The 20097-nt window shown below is 44.4% G+C and overlaps 1 protein-coding gene across 2 annotated transcripts in view; it reads right to left on the minus strand.

The window, feature by feature from the left end:
- Positions 1-2262: 2262 nt before the first annotated feature.
- LOC121282624 (leucine-rich repeat neuronal protein 1-like) overlaps positions 2263-20097 on the minus strand; it is a 193110-nt gene continuing 175275 nt past the window's right edge. For both annotated transcript variants that reach the window (XM_041196408.1, XM_041196409.1), the window contains exons 2-3: positions 18999-19160; positions 2263-5530 (exon numbers count right to left, since the gene is read on the minus strand). In XM_041196408.1, the coding sequence (XP_041052342.1) occupies positions 3070-5208 (2139 nt within the window). In that variant the 5' untranslated portion in view covers positions 5209-5530; positions 18999-19160 and the 3' untranslated portion in view covers positions 2263-3069. The remainder of the gene's footprint in view (positions 5531-18998; positions 19161-20097) is intronic.

Below are 20097 nucleotides of genomic sequence, written 5' to 3' on the forward strand. Positions count from 1 at the left end.
TAAAACCTACCTGAAGGACCAAATTTGATGTTAGCTTCAGGTATCCAATTTCGGTTCGGCCTCAAGCCTACCTGGTCTGGTGCTCCCTCCTCCCAGTTTGCTTCGGCTGGCCGGCGTTTTCCAACATTTCCCCTTCTGTTTCTTTTATTTCTTTGATTTCTCTCATTGTGCCTCCTATTACCTCCTGTTAATATCATCACTGACATTTAATATTCTTGTTTTACACTTAAGAACTTCACATGCCGTTCTATTTTTGCTCTTTGGGTAAGTACGTGTATGTAGGTGTGGGTCATTTATGTACCACTGTGACACTATGTTTGCGTGTGATTTGTGTGCGTTATGTTTGCAGATGCAGGTTTGTGTTATGTGTGTTTCGGTGTGTGTTGGTGTGTGGATGTGCATGGGTGTTTTATGTATGTGTGTGCATGTTTATTTGTTGGTGTGGGTTGTGTGTAGGTAGGTGTGTGCTTTAATTGTGAGAGTGCCATGTGTACATCTTTGGGAATGCAAGTGTGGTGCAGGTATGCGTTTGTGTGTGTGGATTTGGGTGCGTGTGGCTGGCTGTGTGTGCGTATGTGCCTGTGAGTGGGTATGCGTGGGTGTGGACGTGTGGGGGTTGCATGTACGTGGGTAGGTATGTGTGCGTGGTGAGGATGCGTGTGTGTGGGCGTGTATGTGTGTGTGTCGGTTTGTGTGTGAGGGTGTATAGATATGGAGTAGTATGTGTGGGGCGGGTATGTGCACGTATGTGTGTGATGTGTGTGCAGGTGTACATGAGCGGGCGTTGGTGTATTTTCCCTTCCTTTTTCCCTGTTTGAAATCTGCTCCTCGGTAATATCGTCCAGTTCTGATCAATGTTCCACACCTGAAATGTTAAAGTCTCACATGTTCTCTGTAGATGCTGCCTGAATTGCTGAATGTTTCCAACATTTTCTGGGTTTTTTTTTGTTTTTTAATCTCATGTCTAGCCTTGTTTCAAGTTTGTTAACTTTGTACTTGTTCTCTGGTTCTGCTTTTAAAGCCCTATTTCAATAATGTGCTCACATCTTGTCCATGCTCCTCATTATTTTAATGCGTGGGATTAAGTTCCTTTTTAATTACTTTTCCCCAACAAGGTAAAAATTCATCTTTGTGAGTCACCCAATTTAAATCCCAATATCATTCTGTCATGATTCTCTGAACCCTCTTCAATATTTCAGTCCTGACTTATTGAAGGTAGGGCACTCAAATGCTGGAACTAGCATTTGAGAACTAGCATTTAAACTACAGTTTAAAAATGAGGAGTCTCCCATTTAAGATGGAGATGAGAAGAATTTTTTTTCTCTCAGGGGGTTGTGAACCTTTGGAAATCTCCTCCTCAGAGAGCAGTGGAGGTAGGGTCAGTGAATATTTTTAAGGCAGAGGTAGATAGATTCTTGATTAACAACGAATTCAAAGGTCATCAGGGGCAGGCAGAATATGGAGTTGAGGCCACAATCAGGTCAGCCATTATTTTATTGAATGGCAGAGCAGGCAGAAGGGGCTGAATGGCCTAATCCTGCTCCTAATTCGTATGTGCCTCTCCTCCTTTAAGGTGCTCTTTAAAGTCTCTTTGGCCAAGTGTTAATGCTCCGATGATGTGCATTTGGACATTTTGCTGTGTCAGAGGCACCATAGGAATGCGGGTTGTTGTTATGGCGAGTTGGCCCCTCTTAGCACTTAGTTCTTGGCACTTCAGGGCTGGGAAGGAAAAGATCTGCTACGGTTATCGTTCCTGGTTATTTGTCAGTAAACCCCCAATCCCCCTTGTGGAAACTGTTTTGTATGATGGTCCGCTCTGCTTGCCTGTGATGCCTTCAAGGTGGAACAACCTAATGCTTTTATATAAAGAGCATCCCCTGGGATGAGGTAGTGGATTGTGCCTGCTGTCTGCATTAAACTCTGTAAGAATCAATGGCTTCTGTAAAATGAGAAGGAGAAAAAGTGGGACGAAGCAAAGGAGAATTTTAACTTAATTCATTGGCGGGTAATTGTGGGATCTCCGTTAGAGTAAAATCGAGGGGCGTGTAAAACCAACATTGTACCCGATCCCATCAGTTAAATTAAAATCGCCCCCAAATTTCCCCTCAAAAAAGAACCAAATTCCCTCAATATATCCTCATACTTGATGATCCTGGTTGAAATGTAGCTTCGCATTGACTGGATACTCCCAGGGAGTCACTCTGTCCCAGGTGGTGCTGGACAACATGACACAAGGGCGACTGAAGAAAGAAAAAGCCGTGACAAGTTTCACTTGCAACTTTATTTTTCATTGTTGTTTATTCAGAAAATACTGCAATCAAAAGAAATGCTCCATGGGTCCTTTGCGTTTCTGCCCGTTGTTTATTTTCGCGCAGTAACGGTCAGCGGTACAGGAAATCTACAGAAAATTAGTTCGGTAAATGGTGCAGTGATAGAAAAAACTAGCATCGCCTGAAAACAGGAAAAACCTTTCGCGGTGCTCAAAGGGGCCACATCATCCATCTCTCTGAGCAGCGGAAAGGGCAGAGGGGAGCTCAAACCAAAGTGTGGCATCACTCTCTGAACCTAGAAAAATATGCACGTACTTCCTGTAAAAAATTGTTGTAAACCGGCTCAGAACTTCCATTCAGATTTTCAAGTGGCTTGGCTCGAAAAAAAGACAGCAGATTCTCTATCGACATGGTCACAAATGTTTTACATAAGAAATTGGATACATTTCTGAACAGCAAGATCCCGTTTTTTTGTTTTAATCTTTCCCGGATTCCTATATATGTCTCCTATAAACAGAGTTCATAACCAGTACAGAACAAACACATGGACATCAGTTGGACAGAGAAGGGAGTTTTCTACCAGGAGGGAATTTACTGCTACAAGAACCGTTACCCTCTTACGTCTAAAAGAACTGGACGGGATCTGGATTCACTTTGTTTTCTTCACTTCAGCAGACAAAAGTGCGATCATTTGCTTTCTTGATCCAGTTTGCCTGTTCACCTGGACTGTGATAGGAGGCCTGTCTATTGTTGACTTGGATCGTGTTTATACGGTGTCCCTTTTCACGTTAAGATTGTCTCAGTTGGCCTCACAAAAGTTGACATTAGAGGGACCCAGTGGGGTGGACTGAACTTCCACCGCTATTGTTTTGCCCGAGTTGTTCTCAGGTTCCCAGTGCTTGACAAATGGAGGGTAAATCCCATGCAGCGAGATAGGCAAGTTCTTCTGCATGCACAACGCCAAAGGGCTACGTTCCACCTCAACCTTCTGCCTCGTAGACATAAGCCCACGAAGAGACAAGATACTTGTAGCCACAAAGAGGACACAAGCGGTCAAGGCGATTAGAAACTGTAGTCTTATTTCATTGGTGCCAGTTGCTAAGTTGGCCTCTTTGGTCCTGATCCTGATGCAGGATATCTTGTTATGGAGGTGAATGTACGACACATGTACACATATCACATATTCAGTAAATGGTTCCAGATGAGTCAGATTATACTTGTGAATGCCTGCAGGAATTCTGGCTGTAAATGCAGAATTCAAGCTGCTATTGCTCATTGTACGTGACCAAGTGATGTTTGAAGATATAATATTCGAGGTGATTATCCATGACAACAGGATGTGGTGTGCCTCCATTTCTTGTACGTAAAGCTGAATGTTCTCTTTATTGTCTGGATAGAATCCACTCACTTTGACAGTCACGCTTTTCATGTCAGCACCAACCAGGTTGTGGGCCACACAAGTGTAGAGTCCAGCTTCGTTTGTAGTTATATTGAATATCTCCAGTGTTCCCTCAGGGCGCACTCTGTATTTGTCTGATGTGCTGTAGGTCAAAAGTTTATCACCAGATGGTGTAACCCAATAAATCTCAGGGTCAGGCTCAGCGAAAGCTCGGCAGTGAAGGGAAAGTGACTCTTCGATTTCAGTGTCCAGTTGTGAGGGGAAAGCTTCAGAAGAAATGAGAGGCAGACATCGATCTGTCATCTCTCTGAATGGAACATCTCTCAGGTTTTGTCTTTTAAACTCTGGAGGGTCCACGCAAAAGGTTGACTGCGGTTCGATGAAACGAATGCGGTTTTCATTTGTATTCACCCAGCGAATAACACAGTCACATCTGATGGGGTTGGTGTGAATGCTAATCTCTTGGAGTTTGGAAAGAGACTCGATGGTCTTTCTGTATAAGGCACTCAGAGCATTATTGTTTAGCATGAGGGTTTCCATTTGAGGAATGAGGCGAAATGCACTGGGGTGAATGTAGGAAAGTTTCGGGTTGTTGGTCACCTCTAGTTTGGTCAATTCTGGCAGGTTGTCCAAAGCAAACTTGTCAATGGAGATCAACTCCTCCATATTGTTTATGCCCAACTCTTTGAGGTGGAGCATATCTGTAAAATCACCTTGTTGGATCCTTTGAATTGGATTCTTATTCAAATCCAAAAATTTAAGATCTGGGACTTTCCGGAGGGCCATCTTTGGAACCTTAGGTAATTTGTTATCATAAAAAGAAATGCTTTCTAAATTCTCCAGACCCTCAAGAGCATTGTCTGAGATTTCTTTTAGGCTCATTCCACTCAATACAAGGCTTCTTAGATTGATGAGGGGCTTAAAGTTCATGTTCTGGATCATTTCTACTGCATTCTCTCCAATCATGAGGATTTCCAGGCTGGGTATGGTCTCAAACCATTCACTTTTAATGGTCCTCAGCTTGTTGGAGTTCAGGTGGAGCCGAAGTAGGTTTTCAAGACCAAAGAAGGCTCTGGCAGAAATGGTGCTCAGCTGGTTGTGGTTTAAGTAAAGCTCTTGAAGGTTGTTAAGAGCAGAGAAACCATCTCCTGACAATTCAGTCAACTGATTCTCTTCCAAATGGAGGACTAGGAGATTGAACATATTCTTCAAGTTGAAGTCTTCAATCCTGGAGAAACTGTTTTGGGACAGATCCAGTTCTGTCAGGTTCACCAGGTACCCCAGCTCACCCGGCTTGATCTTAGCGATCCTGTTGCTCTGTAGTAGTAACGTCTGTGTTCCTTCAGGTAGATTTGCAGGAACTTCAGTCATTAAAAAATCATTGCAGTCCACTGTTGGAGCCTCCCTGTACATTGACCTTGGTGTGAACCAAGGTTTAATTTCACAAACACACACATCTGGACACTTGACACGCCAAGGTATCGCTTGAGTTAATGTAACAGCTGCCAAGCTGATAAACATGTACTCTTTCAGCAACATTTTTTCCAATTCTAAAGCTGGTATCAAAGCTTTGAGAGTCCTTCAAAGCGTAGTTAGCGCAATATGGGTATGGTGCAGAGATAATCCGAATGCAGATCTCTTAAATGTCAAGAGGGCATTTTAATGCATGCGGTAAGCAATAAAGTTAGAACCAGGAGGTTATTCCAGCTCTAGGATGTCATCCACACTTCACGGGCAAATGGCATCTCAGTCCATTAGTTGGGGATTTCTGGCAGTGAGTGTCGATATTGCTTCATTCAGCATTTGAAGAAAGCAGGTTGCCTGTACTTAAGCGATTGGTAATCGTCTTCGAGGGCTGATCCTGAAACAGAATAATGGTCCCTGTTAGTGAACTGCTTTTGGAAAAGGTGCACTGTTTGCTAAAATGCTATCGATATGATAAAATAAAGAATTGATTAATAAACATAGTAAACATAATCAATCCTTAGTCCTCAGAGGGCTACTGAGGCACTTCTCTGAAGAAATGTAAATTAAAAGCCTATATATTTTAGGTTTGCTCAAAAAATTTAATTTTCTAACCAGAAGTGAGTGTGACCATTGGAACCATTTTAAAGAGTCTCACACAGGGAATGGAAATGCTAAGGGAGGAAGTGTTAGTGCTATCCAGTGGTCCCCTCCAATTGGATTCACCAATCCAATCTGATAGGATGAAGCTCACTTATCTTCCTTTCAGCATACCAAAATGAAGTGGGTAAGTTTGATCGAGCATGTGGTAATACGAAATAAAACTGCCTACAAGTCAGCAGTGTCAAAGGGTAACTGGTGTAAAAAGAGGCAATGCTTTGGCCATTATTATAGTAGTGGCCATGATACTGGAACAACATTGCAGAGGCCATGATTTCATTCAACATTGCCATTCAACAGCATAACCATTATCTAATCTCCCACCATTGACATCTGGAGGTTAGAACTGTGATGGAATATCCTTCACTTGCCTAGATAAATGTAGCTCCATGATATCATCCAGAACAAAGCAGTTTGCTTGATTGGCACCCCATTCACCATTTTAATATTTGCTCCTTCCACACAGTGGCAGCAGGGTGTGCCAGCTACAACTCACCAAGGCTCATTCAACAGCACTTTCCAAACCTGTGTCTTCCACCACCTAGAAGGATAAGGGCAGCAGGTACATGGGAACACCACCACCTGCAAGTTCCTCTCCAAGTCACATCCTGACTTAGAACATCATAGTTCCTTCATCATTACTGGGTCAAAATCCTGCAACTCCATTCTTTTTTTATTCATTCATGGGATGTTGGCATCGCTGGCTAGGCCAGCATTTATTGACCATCCCTAATTGCCCTTGAGAAGGTGGTGGTGAGCTGCCTTCCTAAACTGCTTCAGTCCATGTGGTGTAGGTACGCCCACAGTGCTTTTAGGCAGGGAGTTCCAGAATTTTGATCTGGCAACACTGAAGGAATGGCGATATATTTCCAAGTCAGGATGGTGAGTGACTTGGAGGGGAACTTCCAGGTCGTGGTGTTCCCATGTGTCTACTGCCCTTGTCCTTCTAGATGGTAGAGGTCATGGGTTTGGAAGGTACTGTCTAAGGAGCCTTGGTGAGTTTCTGCAGTGCACCTTGTAGATGGTACACACTGCTGCCACTATGTGTCGGTGGTGGAGGGAGTGAATGTTTGTGGATGGGGTGCCAATCAAGTGGGCTGCTTTGTCCTGGATGGTATCAAGCTTTGTGAGTGCTGTTGGAGCTGCACTCATCCAGGCAAGTGGAGAGTTTTTTATATATATTCATTCATGGGATGTGGGCTTCGCTGGCTGGGCCAGCATTTATTGCCCATCCCGAGTTGCCCTTGAATCCATCACACTCCTGACTTGTGCCTTGTAGATGGCGGACAGGTTTTGGGGAGTCAAGAGGTGAGTTGCTCATTGCAGGATTCCTAGCCTCTGACCTGCTCCTGTGGCCACAGTATTTATATGGCTAGTCCAGTTCAGTTTCCTAACAGCACTTTAGGTGTACCTATACCACAGCGATTATAGCGGTTCAAGAGGTGGCTCATCACCATCTTCTCAAGGGCAATTAGGGCTGAGCAATAAATGCTGGCCTTGCCAGTGACACCCACATCCCATGAACAATTTTTTAAAAAATCGTCACACCATGACAATTGAATTCAGTAGATGTGGTGACTCGTGAGCTGGAACCATGATAAAACTGACCATGAAAGCTGTCAAATTGCTGTTAGAAACTAGGCTGATTCAATAATGTCCTTTAGGGAAGGAAACCTGCTGCCCTTGCCTAGTTTGGCCCTCACATGACTCTAATCGATACTAGTGTGGTTCGCTATTAATGCCCTCTGAGATGGCCCTACAATTTCTGCTGTGGGCACCAAGGAATCGGCAATAAATGTGCCCATACGTGTGATACAAATTTAAACAAAGGGTCATTCAATCTGTTTTGTGCATCCTACCAGACATATTGGGGTATATTTTCCAATCACCAAAGTTATTGTTGAACTGCTTAGCACACAGGCTACATTCCTCTTTGTGTGCTGTATTTAGATGCAGATTACCACCTGCAAGGAAGGCAGTGGCAGTGCATCAAGCCTTGTTTATGAACTTTGCCAATCGGAAAATAATGCTGGGAAATTTGATGCTCTCAACTTCACGGTTAAGGGTGGTGGAAAATCCCATTGAAGCATAGGAGTAGGACGAGGCCATTCAGCCCCTTGATCCTAGCAATTTTAAATTTTTAATTGACTCTAAGCCCGAGCAGCATCTTGGGGGAGAGTTTTAAATTTCCACCACCTTTTGTGTGAAGAAATGGATATCTGTGGAGATGGGCTTTCTGGCCTAGTTGTGTCACTGCAGCAGGAGCAGTTCTGAAAATCCTCCCGGCCATTAATGTTCCAGATCCAGTTGGTCTTCCTTCCTCTCCCTCCTGCCTTGACCCTGAGCTCATGTTGCCCCTCCCTCCCTCCCTCCTTGGTGGCTGTGGGAGGCCATTATTGCACTATTAACGATGTGGTCTGTCCTTTCGGCTAATGGCTTCACTGGTCAATCTTCTGAGTGCATGCCCTACAACAAAGCACTTGGACTGGGCGACCAAAAGCCCAATGCCAACCAAGCCCTTTAGTGGAGCAGGGAGCAGGAACCATTAAGATGTAAGCTTCTGTAACAAAGGAGCCTGAATGGATGGTGGAAGCAGATTCAATAATGACACTCGAGAGATTTGGATAAATATTTAAATGGAACAAAAAATTGCCACGCTATGGGAAAAGAATAGGGAAGTGGGATTAATCAGGTAGTTGTACCAAAGAGCCAGCACTGACACAAGGGACAGAATGGTCTCCTTCTGTGCTGTATCATTCTGCGATTCCTACAATCATCAAAAGGACCATTATTTACTGCAACATAAGCAGAGTGTCTGTAAAGGGGCCCCAGGTTGCTTTTCCTACAAATCCATCTTAAACCTGATGATTACTATTCAGTCATTGCCACTACAACAGAATGTTCTGCCTTTTGCTATTTAAACTCCATCGATTCTTGTCATTATCTTAGAGCCTAGTGGTTGTTTCTGAATATGGGAGCGGTATCACATAGTTTCCATGATGACAAGTATTATAATTAACCCAAATCTGCTCCTGTGCCATCTAAAGAGAAGGCCATGTATTGGATCTGTCCTTTTATCCTGTCAGGGTTTCATTTCCTACCATATTCACTTATGTTCTTGTCAACTGCAAGTCACAGATTCAGCAGAATAACGTTGCTGAGTAGGTGGAGGCATACAATATACTAAATGTGGAAAATCTCAGTGTTTAGACAAAAAGCTGCAAACATCTTTCAATCGGTAACTCCCCAAGGTAAAGGCTCCAGTCCTCCTTCCACTCTCTAGTCCAAATATATGGTTCTATACCTGTTCGGAACGATACACATGCACCCAGAGCAACAAACATAACCAAAACAAACACACAAATTTAAATACAGATGCAAGTGCTGATAGTGCTACATGTTACTCTGTTTTGTATTTGCTTGTAAATGTAATCCATTTTTATCAGCACTTTCGTGTATGTTTGTTTGGCTAAGTTTAGCAGTAAGTGCATTTTTACTTTCCAGAGCACTTTACAACTTTATGACTATCAGGACAGTTATCAACTCACCTCCCCACTTACACCTTTAAGTTTCTCAATAAGTAAAATGTTCTAGCTTTCAAAAATCACATGTGTGTAGTTGCCTAAGAGGAATTGAACTCAACAAATTGCTATTAGAGCTGAATGGTCTGTACAGCCAGAGCTCTAGGTCTTGAGCACCCACCAGCGATCCTTAAGTCCTTTTGAGTGAGGCATAAGAACACAAGAAATAGGAGCAGGAGTAGGCCATTTGCCCCTTTGAGCCTCCTCTGCAAGTTAGTAAAATCATGGCTGATCTGATATGGCCTTAACTCCACTTCCCTGTCCGTCCCATTACCCTTGACTCCCTTGTCAATCAAAAATCTGTCTAGTTCAGCCTTGGATATGTTCAATGACCCAGTCTCCACTGTTCTCAGGAGGATGGAATTCCAAACACTAACGACCCTCCGAGAGAAGAAATTCTTGCTCATCTCCTTCTTAAATGGGAGACCTCTTATTTTGAAATCGTGCCCCTTGGTTCTAGATTCCCCATTGAGGGGAGATTCACCCTCAGAATCCCACGGGCTGGATTTTCACTGAGTTGGGATGACTTGGGACCCCTTTAAGAATGGCAGGTGGTTCTGGGATCCCTGACCTCATTCCTAAGCTGTCTGATTTTTGGGAGTGCTTTTAAAAGGTGCATGTGGTCAAAAGCCGACACCCAGCATGTCTGACCTGAATTGCTCCACTGCGGACAGAGGCATGTCCTACTCTTGAAAGCCCAGACATCCATTACTCTTGTTGAAACAGCTGCACCCCAGGGAAAGCATTGCTTGATTGACAGCTCTGGCTCTCTGATCTCTGCGTCAGTTTCACAATGTTTATTTATACAAGGTTAAATGTTTTCAACCGCTTGTGGTTTCTGTTATTGATACTTTAAATTGTCTGGATGTTTGATATTTCTATTGCCCTCCAGTGAAATGACTTTTTTTTAACATAGTGGAAAGTAATGAATAACTTTTTAAAAAAGCTTTTTTTTGAATGTCTCTCTGTCACTATAGGGTTTATTGGTACTATACAGTGTAAAGTGGGTCAATGGGCATGTAAGTGCTTTGGCTTGGCATAGGGGGTATGAGGGGCCATAGGGGTGGGTGGGGGGCATGAGATGGCAAGGATGGGGCATAGGGAGTGTGTGGAAGTGGGTGAGGGGTGAGGGCTGGACGGCCTTTCAGTTTTTATTTTAACTGGGATGAAGTCCCACAGCACTGAGGCGGGCCTTTTAAATAGCCTGCTTCCGAACCTGAATGTCCCTTTCGCTGCCTCCGGCCCCTTTCCTGCACTGGCTGGCCTGACTCCAGCTTGCATCCTCACCACCCCCATCCCCCCCACAGCACTTTCTCCTAATGGGGGTGGGCTGAGCCTGGAATTTTCCCAACTCCTGCTACCCACTTTGAGGATGAAAATCCAGGCCTATATGTTTCAATCAGATCACCTCTCATTTTTCTAAACTCCAATGAGTATAGGCTCACATAGGTTGCCAAATAACCAGCAGCGTTAGGCAGTGGGGTCTCCATTCAATAAAAGCTGACTTCACCCTGGCCAAAGTGTATCTCATTACAGCTAACAGAGAGCAGAGGCCTTCGCTCCATTGCTCTGGACTGGATTTGAATCCAAATCTCAGAGGTGAAATGACAGATTGTTACCTGGCTGCCAGCCAGTCTCCATTTCAGTCAGTGGTCTTTCATGGAGGCATTTCACTGTCGCTTCTTATGTATACCCATCCATTTAGGAAGAAACTCCCCCAACCTGTCTCAGGCTCATTCTGCCATACCCTCCTGAAGTTTCTCATTCATTGCGGTACTGTTAACAGTATCAGTTGTGGCTCGATGGGTAGCACACTCACCTATAAATCAGAAGGTCGTGGATTGAAGTCCCACTCCAGGGCTTGAATTCAAAAATCTAGTCTGGAGCTGCTGTGCAGCACTTACAGGCAGTGCAATACTGTTGAGGTGTCATCTTTCAGATGAGTTTTTAAACCGAGGTTCATGTCTGCCCTTGCATGTTTTAAAAGATCCCATGGCATTATGCGCTGCAAGAATTCAACAAGGCTCCATCGACAGCACCTTCCAAACCCATGACCACTACCATCTAGAAGGACAAGGGCAGCAGATAGATGGGAACACCACCACCTGGAAGTTCCCCTCCAAGTCACTCACCATCTTGACTTGGAAATATATCGCCGTTCCTTCACTGTCGCTGGGTCAAAATCCTGGAACTCCCTCCCTAACAGGACTATGGATGTACCTACACCGCATGGACTGCAGTGGTTCAAGAAGGCAGCTCACCACCACCTTCTCAAGGGCAATTAGGAATGGGCAATAAATGCTGGCCCAGCCAGCGAAGCCCACATCCCGTGAATGAATAAAAAAAAATTTAAAGAAGGGTAGGTGAGTAATTCTTGGTGCTCTGGCCAATGTTTATCTCCCAATCAAAATCACACAGAATGGATTATCTGGTCATTATCATGCTGCTGTTTATGGGACCTAGTGCAGAAACTGGCTGCCATATTTCCGACATTACAACAGTGACTGTACTTCAAAAGTACTTCAGTGCTTGTAAAACAATTTGGAATTTCTAGGAAGGTGCTATACAAATGGAAGGCTTTCTTTTTTCCCCACCCTATACGTTGGGCACAGAAAATCCCATGACATGTTTTTCAAAGAAGGGCAGGGGGTCCTCTCTGGTGTCCCACATTTACCCTTTAACTAATATCCTTAAAAAAACAGATTATCTGTTCATTATCATCTTGCTGGCTGCAATTTGGCTGCTGAGTTTCTTACATTACAAGACTGACTATACTTCGAAAATATTTAATTGGCTGTAAAGTGCTTTGGATGTCCTAAGGTCATAAAATGTATGATAGCCATGCAAGTCTTTCTTTGATCTCAGAAATACTTATATGTCTACAAATCTTAAAAGGGCATCATCCTCAAGTAAAATTTTGTTCGTGCATCTTATTTTACATTTGAGGGTGAGACCTGTCCATCATTCTCATTGTGACATCACTCACAAAGTGAGTCTGTGATGTATTTCAATATCCTGGGGATCAATAAGAGGGTTCCAATGCAACACCAGAAGGATTACTGTTTCTTGGACATGCACTCGCCTGGTCTCAATTGAGATAGCCTGGCACTATAACGTGAGATCTCAACACTTAGCACAGGATCACACTGGGACTGTCATGGGGCAAGTGGTTGGAATGCTGGACATCAGCAGTGACGGAAGAGATGCTGGTTGCTTATATAGCACTAAGATGATTCTTTTACCCAAATGATTTGATGTTCGACAGCCCATTCAGTGCATATATGGAATTCTATGCCTTACAAGGAATTACATAGATTGTACAGCACAGGCCCTTCAGCCCAATGGGTCTGTGCTGGTGTTTATGCCCCTCACAAGGCCCCTCCCACCACACCATCTCATCCTATCAGCATCACCTCTATTCCTTTCTCCCTCATGTGCTTATGTAGCTATGCTTTTCATCCCAGCTATTCTTCGTGGAAGCAAATTCCACATTCTAACCATTAAAAATGAGCAAAAGCTCCCTAATCCACTTCCCATTTGGCAGAGGTGGGTCAAATGCAAGAGACCGACACTTTCAACAGTGCTTTGAACAAAATATGTTAAGGATGCAACGTACCTCCAATGACTTTTAGTGTTAATGCCTGCAGACTACGTTCTGAAGGAAGGCATGAAGGGCTGGATTCGGTGAGTAGATGTCTTTACAGCACTGCTTGTGGGCCAGGAGGAGCAGCAATGCTTCCCTGGCCCATCAGGTAGTGGCCCTCCCAACTCCTGAGATGCTTAATGCCTCCACAACCCCCAACCCCCATGCTGCACAATTCTGCTTCACTCCCTGGTTTCCATCCTACCAGAGAGCCAGACAGACTGTCAATCTAGCTGGTTGCAGCCAGGAAGCCTGTTAAGAAGGGCAGAGCCCTTGAGAGATCCATAGTTATGCTTTTTTTAGACCTTAAAATCCTCTGTCCCAGCCTCCCACCTTGCAGTTACTATCTTGGTCTGAGGTTGTAAAGGCAGGTTTGTTCCTTTGATAGCTTGCTGAGTGAAAGTACCATGTGGTGTAGCACTGAGTGACCGAGAGTCAGATTCGGTCCTGGGTTGTGTTGAGTTTGGGCGATATCAACATTTGAGCTTCTGTAAAATTAACCTTTAATCCCTGCATTCAAGGAATGAAATATCAGCCAGAATTCCTGCTCCTAATCACGACTCGGTGACTCTTTCTGGAACCTCCACATCTGTGGACATTACATGAGGATCAGGTTAAGCCCAATCCTTACACGAGAAGGAGGTGGCTCTTGTAGTGTCAGTGGACCAGGACCCCACTGAGAGTTAGTGCCTTCAGGAGTAGAGGATGATTTTTAAAAATTATTTTATGGGATTTAAGCGTTGCTGGCTACACCAGCATTTATTGCCCATCCTTACTTATCCATGAGAAGGTGGTGGTGAGCCACCTGCTTGAACCACTGCAATCCATGTGGAATAGGTACACTCACAGTGCTGTTAGGGAGAGAGTTCCAGGATTTTGACCCAGCGGCAGTCAGGATGGTGTGTGGCTCAGAGGAAAACTTGCAGGTGGTGGTGTTCCCATGCATCTGCTGCCCTTGTCCTTCTAGGTGGTAGAGATTGTGGGTTTGGAAGGTGCTGCCTAAGGACTCTTGGTGAGTTTCTGCAGTGCATCTTGGAGATGGTACACACTGTTGCTACTGTGTCTCAGTAGTGAAGGGAGTAACTGTTGAATGTGATGGATAGGATGCCATTAAAGTGGGCTGCTTTGTCCTGGATGGATTGAGCTTCTTGAATGTTGTTGGAGTTGCACTCATCCAGGCAAGTGGAAAGTATTCCATCATATTCCTGATTTGTGCCTTGTAGATGCTAGACATACTTAGGGGAGTCAGGAGGTGAGTTACTCACTGCAGAATTCCCAACCTTTGACCTGCTCTTGTAGCTGCAGTATTTATTTGGCTGGGCCAGTTCAGTTTCTGGTCAATGGTAATCCCCAGGATGTTGATAGTGGGGGATTCAGCGATGGTAATGCCATTGAATGTCAAGGGGAGATGGTAGGATTCTCTCTTAGTGGAATTGGTCATTGCCTAGCATTTGAGCTGCGAATGTTACTTGCCACTTATCACCCCAAGCCTGAATGTTGTCCAGGTCTTGCTGTATATGGGCACAGACTGCTTCAGTATCTGAGGAGTTGCAAAAGTGCAATTGTGCAATCATGAGCGAACATCTCCACTCATGACCTTATGATGGAAGGAAGGTTATTGATGAAGCAGCTGAAGATGTTTGGGCCGAGGACAATTCCCTGAGGAAATCCTGCAGTGATGTCCTGGAGCTGAGATGACTGACCTCCAACAACCACAACTATCTTTCTTTGTGCTAAGTATGACTCCAACCAGCGGAGAGTTTTCCCCCTGATTCCCATTGACTCCAATTTTGCTAGGCCTCCTTGATGCCACACTCGGTCAAGTGCTGCCTTGATGGCAAGGGCAGTCAGTCTCACCTCATCTCTTGGGTTCAACTCTTTTGCCCATGTTTGGACTAAGACTGTAATGAGTTCAGAACTGCATGGCCCTGGTTGAACCCAAACTGAGCATTATTGAGCAGGTTATTGCTGAGTTAGTGCTGCTTGATAGCATGGTCGACAACAACTTTCATCACTTTACTGATGATCAAGGATAGTCTGATGGGTTGGTAATTGGCCTGGTTGGATTTGTCCTGTTTTTTGTGGACAGGACATACCTGGGCAATTTTTCACGTCATCGGCTAGATGCCAGTATTGTAGCTGTACTGGAACAGCCTGGCTTGGGGCGCAGCATGTTGTGGAGCACATGTCTTCAGTACTATTGCTAGAATTTGTCAGGGCCAATGGCCTTTGCAGTAGCCAGTGCCTTCAGCAGTCCATGTCCATACACAGCAAGATCTGGACAATATCCAGGTTTGGGCTGACAAGTGGCAAGTAACATTTGCGCCACATAAGTACCGGCAATGATAATCTATAACAAGAGAGAATATAACCATCGCACCTTGACATTTAATGGCATTAGCATCACTGAATTCCCCACTATCAACATCCTGGGAGTTACCATTGACCAGAAACTGAACTGGACTAGTATATAAATTCTGTGGCTACAAAAGCAGGTCAGAGGCTGGGAATCCTGACATGAGTAACTCACCTCCTAACTTCCCAAAGCCTTCCACCATCAACGAAGCATAAGTCAGGATTGTGATGGAATGCTCTCCACTTGCCTGGATGTGTGCAGCTCCAACAACACTCAAGAAGGTGACACCATCCAGGACAAAGCAGCCCGCTTGATTGGATCCCCATCCACAAACATTTGTTCCCTCTACCACCGATGCACAGCAGCAGCAGTGTGCACCATCTACAAGATGCACTGCACAAACTACCAAGGCTCCTTGTGCAGCACCTTCCAAACCCACCACCACTACCATCTAGAAGGACAGGGGCAGCAGACACATGGGAACACCACCACCTGGGAGTTCCCTTTCAAGCTACTCACTTGGAAATATATTACTGTTCCTTCACTGTTGCTGAGTCAAAAGCCTGGAATTTCCTCCCTAACAGCACTGTGGGTGTACCGATACTACATGGACTGCAGTGGTTCAAGAAGGCAGCTCACCACCATCTTCTCAAGGGCAGTTAGGGATGGGCATTAAATGCTGGCCTAGCCAGCGTTGCTTACATACCATGAATATAAAAAAAATCACATGGAATGGATCAAATTGGCTGAAGACTGGCATCTGTGATGCAAGGGACCTCAGGAGGAGGCCATGCTGGATCATCCACTTGGCAGTTCTGGATGAGGATGGCTGCAAATGCTTCAGCCTTCTCTTTGCACTGATGTACTGAGGATATGAAGAAAAATAAACAAGGCAGGAGATGGTTAATATACACAATTATATCTCATTTCCCAGTGCTGGTAACATATTTGAATTGAGAGCAGTCTGTTTAATTGCCACAATACATTTAGAATAGCTGTTCAGTTCCTACTGCGCCTGGCCACTTGGATTTACAGCTGTTCGGCAAAGAACAGCTCATTACAGGCCAGTTATTTCATGATATTTTCATTACCACAGTTACTCTGGGATTTGCGCTAAGGGACAGTTTCTTCATGAGGAATTCAGGCGCCCTGATTGCCTATATGCAAATGCTTTTCCTCTTTGAGTCCTGTCTCTTTTTTGGATATGTTTGACCTCGGGAGCTAGGAGCAGGGTAACCTTGGCTGTTGAGAAATAAATGGAATCTTGTATGCGGTTTCATTTGACAAGCTGCTGTTTGTTTTCTTGTTTCAGTGATTTAAAAGATTTCACGTTGTCCCTGTGGATGGCTTTGTACTCTGCAGAAAAAGACTATTACTTCTTTCATCAACCTCCATAAGCTACTGGTTCAAACACAGCATCTTATGAAGGAATGGAATACTTGTATTAATATGCCGCCTTTCACCTTAGGATGCTTGCAAGTTCTTTATAGCCAATGAAGTAGATATTTTTCCAACATAGGAAATGTGGCAGACAATTAGTGCACAGCAAGCTCCCTCAAATAGCAATGTTACTATGATCGGATTCCCTGTTATAGTGATGTTGGTTAAGCATGGGCCAGACTTGGGAGAGCTCTCCTGCTCTTCGTTGAGCCATGGGATCTTTTACATCCATTTGAGTGGGCAGATGGGGCGTTGGCTTAATGTTTCATCTGAAAGACAGCACCTCTGATAGTGCAGCACTCCCTCAAAGCTCCATTGGGATGGACAGATTTTATGTTCAAATCTCGGGAAGTCAAGGATTATAGGCAATGGACAAAAAAGTGGAGCAGAGACCAATATCAGATCTGCCATGACCTTATTGAATGACAGAGCAGACTCAAGGTGCCACTTGGTCCATGACTTCTTCTGTTTTTCATGTTCATATGGAGTGAGTCTTGAACCCATGGCTCAAGGGTGAAATAAGATTTCAAGTCCTTCATTTTAGCCACTTTAACTTAGCTATGTTTTCAAACTAGTGTTGCAGATATTTCTGTTATAACTACCCTCTGTGCCATTCCCCTGTGGTACTATATTAGTATCCAGTGCAATATCATGAGGCATTCATTTATCCCATCATCTGCTGTCTATGCATGCTTACTGCTGATGTACAGTAACAAGGCTGGACACCTTCAAAATGCCTAACAAGAGTAAGTAATGACAGACAGTTTGGAACTGAGAAGTTTGTTCATAACTCCACATGGGAATTTTTGCACAGTGTCTAACCTGTTCACTAGTAGGCATGAAGGTCTTGTGGTGCAGTGGTGGCATTCCTGCCTCTGAGCCAGTAGCTCTGGGTTCAAGGCACATTCCAGGCCAAGGAATGGCTTTTTTCATTCACAGGATGTGGGTGTTGCTGGCTTGGCTAGCATTTATCGTTCTTCCCTAATTGCCCTTGAGAGGGTTGTGGTGAGCCACCTTCTTGAACTGCTGAAGCCATGTGGTATAGGTACACCCACAGTACTGATATGAAAGGAATTCCAGGGTTTAGACCCAGTGACAGTGACAGAACGATGATATAGTTCCAAGTCAGGATGGTGAGTGGCTTGGAGGGGAACTTGCAGGTTGTGGTGTTCCCATATGTCTGCTGCCCTTGCCCTTCTAGGTGGTAGATGTTGCGGGATTGGAAGGTGCTGTTGAAGGAGCCTTGGTGTGTTTCTGCAATGCATCTTGTAGATGGTACACACTCTTGCCACTGTGCGTGTGTGGAGGGAATGAATGTTTATGGATGTGGTGCCAATCAAGTGGGCTGCTTTGTCCTGGCTGGTGTCAAGCTTCTTGAGTGTTGTGGGAGCTGCACTCATTCAGGCAAGTGGGAAGTATTCCAACACACTCCTGATTTGTGCCTTGTAGATGGTGGACAGGCTTTGGGGAGTCAGGAGGTGAGTTGTTCACTGCAGAATTCCCAGACCCTGACCTACTCCTGTAACCGCAGTATTTATGTGGCTAGTCCAGTTCAGTTTCTGGTCAATGGTGACCCCCAGGATGTTGATGTGTTCATAACGCAGCCAAACAGGTTGAGTATCAACTTGTAAATCCTCCCAACACAAACCAATGGCAGGTGATAAGAGCGGGAGAGATTTCTGCTGAGGCTTGTGATGGAAAGAACATTGGACCCTCTAACATCACTATCCATAGCTGCAGATTATAGCACACATGTAAAAATGTATGTTGTCACAGCAACTCGGGCTCCTCGGGTTGGTTGGCTGGATGGTGTGGATCATATTGGTGCCAATAACACGGGGTTCAATCCTGTGACAGCAGCTGTGACCTCCATGCCCTACCCATGGTGGAGGTCCTGGCAGTGTGGGTTGGACCTCCCTTCAGGCAGAGAACTGGAAGAAGAAGTAGGCATGAATACATCTTGGAGAAGGAGAAAATTTCAGTCCTTATTTCCAATTATGTGATTCAGGTTTCTGATTAATGGTTTCAACAGGTTTGATTCCTAGAAGCTTATTGCTAACCTATCCTAGAAGCTTATTGCTAACCTTTCCTAGAAGCTTATTGATAACCTTTCCTAGAAGCTTATTGCTAACCTTTCCTAGAAGCTTATTGCTAACCTTTCCTAGAAGCTTATTGCTAACCTTACCTGGAAGAGACAGAAGTGCTGACTGAGTGAAGTTCCAAAGGATCCAAGAACTTGGGACAGACGTGACAAAAATAGAAATCGATCCCAATAGTCTCAATTCGGCTCTTCTAGATTTAAGGAAAGAACATGCCGAACTTGTAGTTTGTTCCTATCGGTTTGTTTCTGCAATAAAGAAACACAGGACATTATTCTGAATGGATGCGTAGGAAATTCTGAAGTGAGAAAAGGTCATTTGCTCATAAAGCCATGTCCTGCACAAACCATGTGGTTGATTTCCATGCAGAATGGTTTTCAGGCATGCGTGGATCTATGTTTCAGGCCTGGAGGGGGTTTTAACCCCTTGAGTTCCTTTCTTTGTCCACTTGCCTCCCGTTCTGGTCAGGAGGAGGGCACACATCTGCTGGCCAGTGAAGATTGAGTGACCATTGGCAATTTGCCCTCATGCAGGTAAGCGTCAAGGAGGGAGTTCTGGGATGGTCTCATGGGAGGGAAAGGTAGGGTCTGGGCATGTTTTATTAGTCAAACAGCCTGTTTCTGTGCTGGGACATTCCATGAATGTGCAATCACAACTAACTGAAGTACACTGTTTCTGTCATATTATCTGTTTGAAGAATCTCTCTCTTGCCTCAATCTTTCTCAATGAAAGCACATTCTGATCTGTGAGACCCCTTTATTACTCTCGAATCATCCCTGTGCTTTTCTTTGCTGCATCACCAGTACTTCATGCCATTTTAGCACTAAATCAACTCAAGTTATTAAATGGTTTTGAATTTTGCTGTGTTAAATAACAGCAACATGGGTGACTTTTAATGTTAGAAAAACGTGATTGACTGGATGATAAATTGGGTAGAAGAATTATTGGCTAGGGCGGAAGGAGCTGGAGCAGGAGAAGAGACAGGAAAGGAATGAGATTAACTGGTGCCAGCAAAATCTGTGGCCAAATTAAAAATTCAGCAAAATTGGTATGAGATTCATTTTACATCGCAGTTAGTAAGCAATTGAAATGTTCAGAGAATTAGAAACAGAGCACCAGGGTTAGGTGAGATAGGCCAGGGAATAGTTAAAAGGAGTAATACTGTCTATTGACACCCTTTAGAAG

The sequence above is a fragment of the Carcharodon carcharias genome, chromosome 9 (genome assembly GCF_017639515.1).
Source record: "Carcharodon carcharias isolate sCarCar2 chromosome 9, sCarCar2.pri, whole genome shotgun sequence".
NCBI classification, from domain to species: domain Eukaryota; kingdom Metazoa; phylum Chordata; class Chondrichthyes; order Lamniformes; family Lamnidae; genus Carcharodon; species Carcharodon carcharias.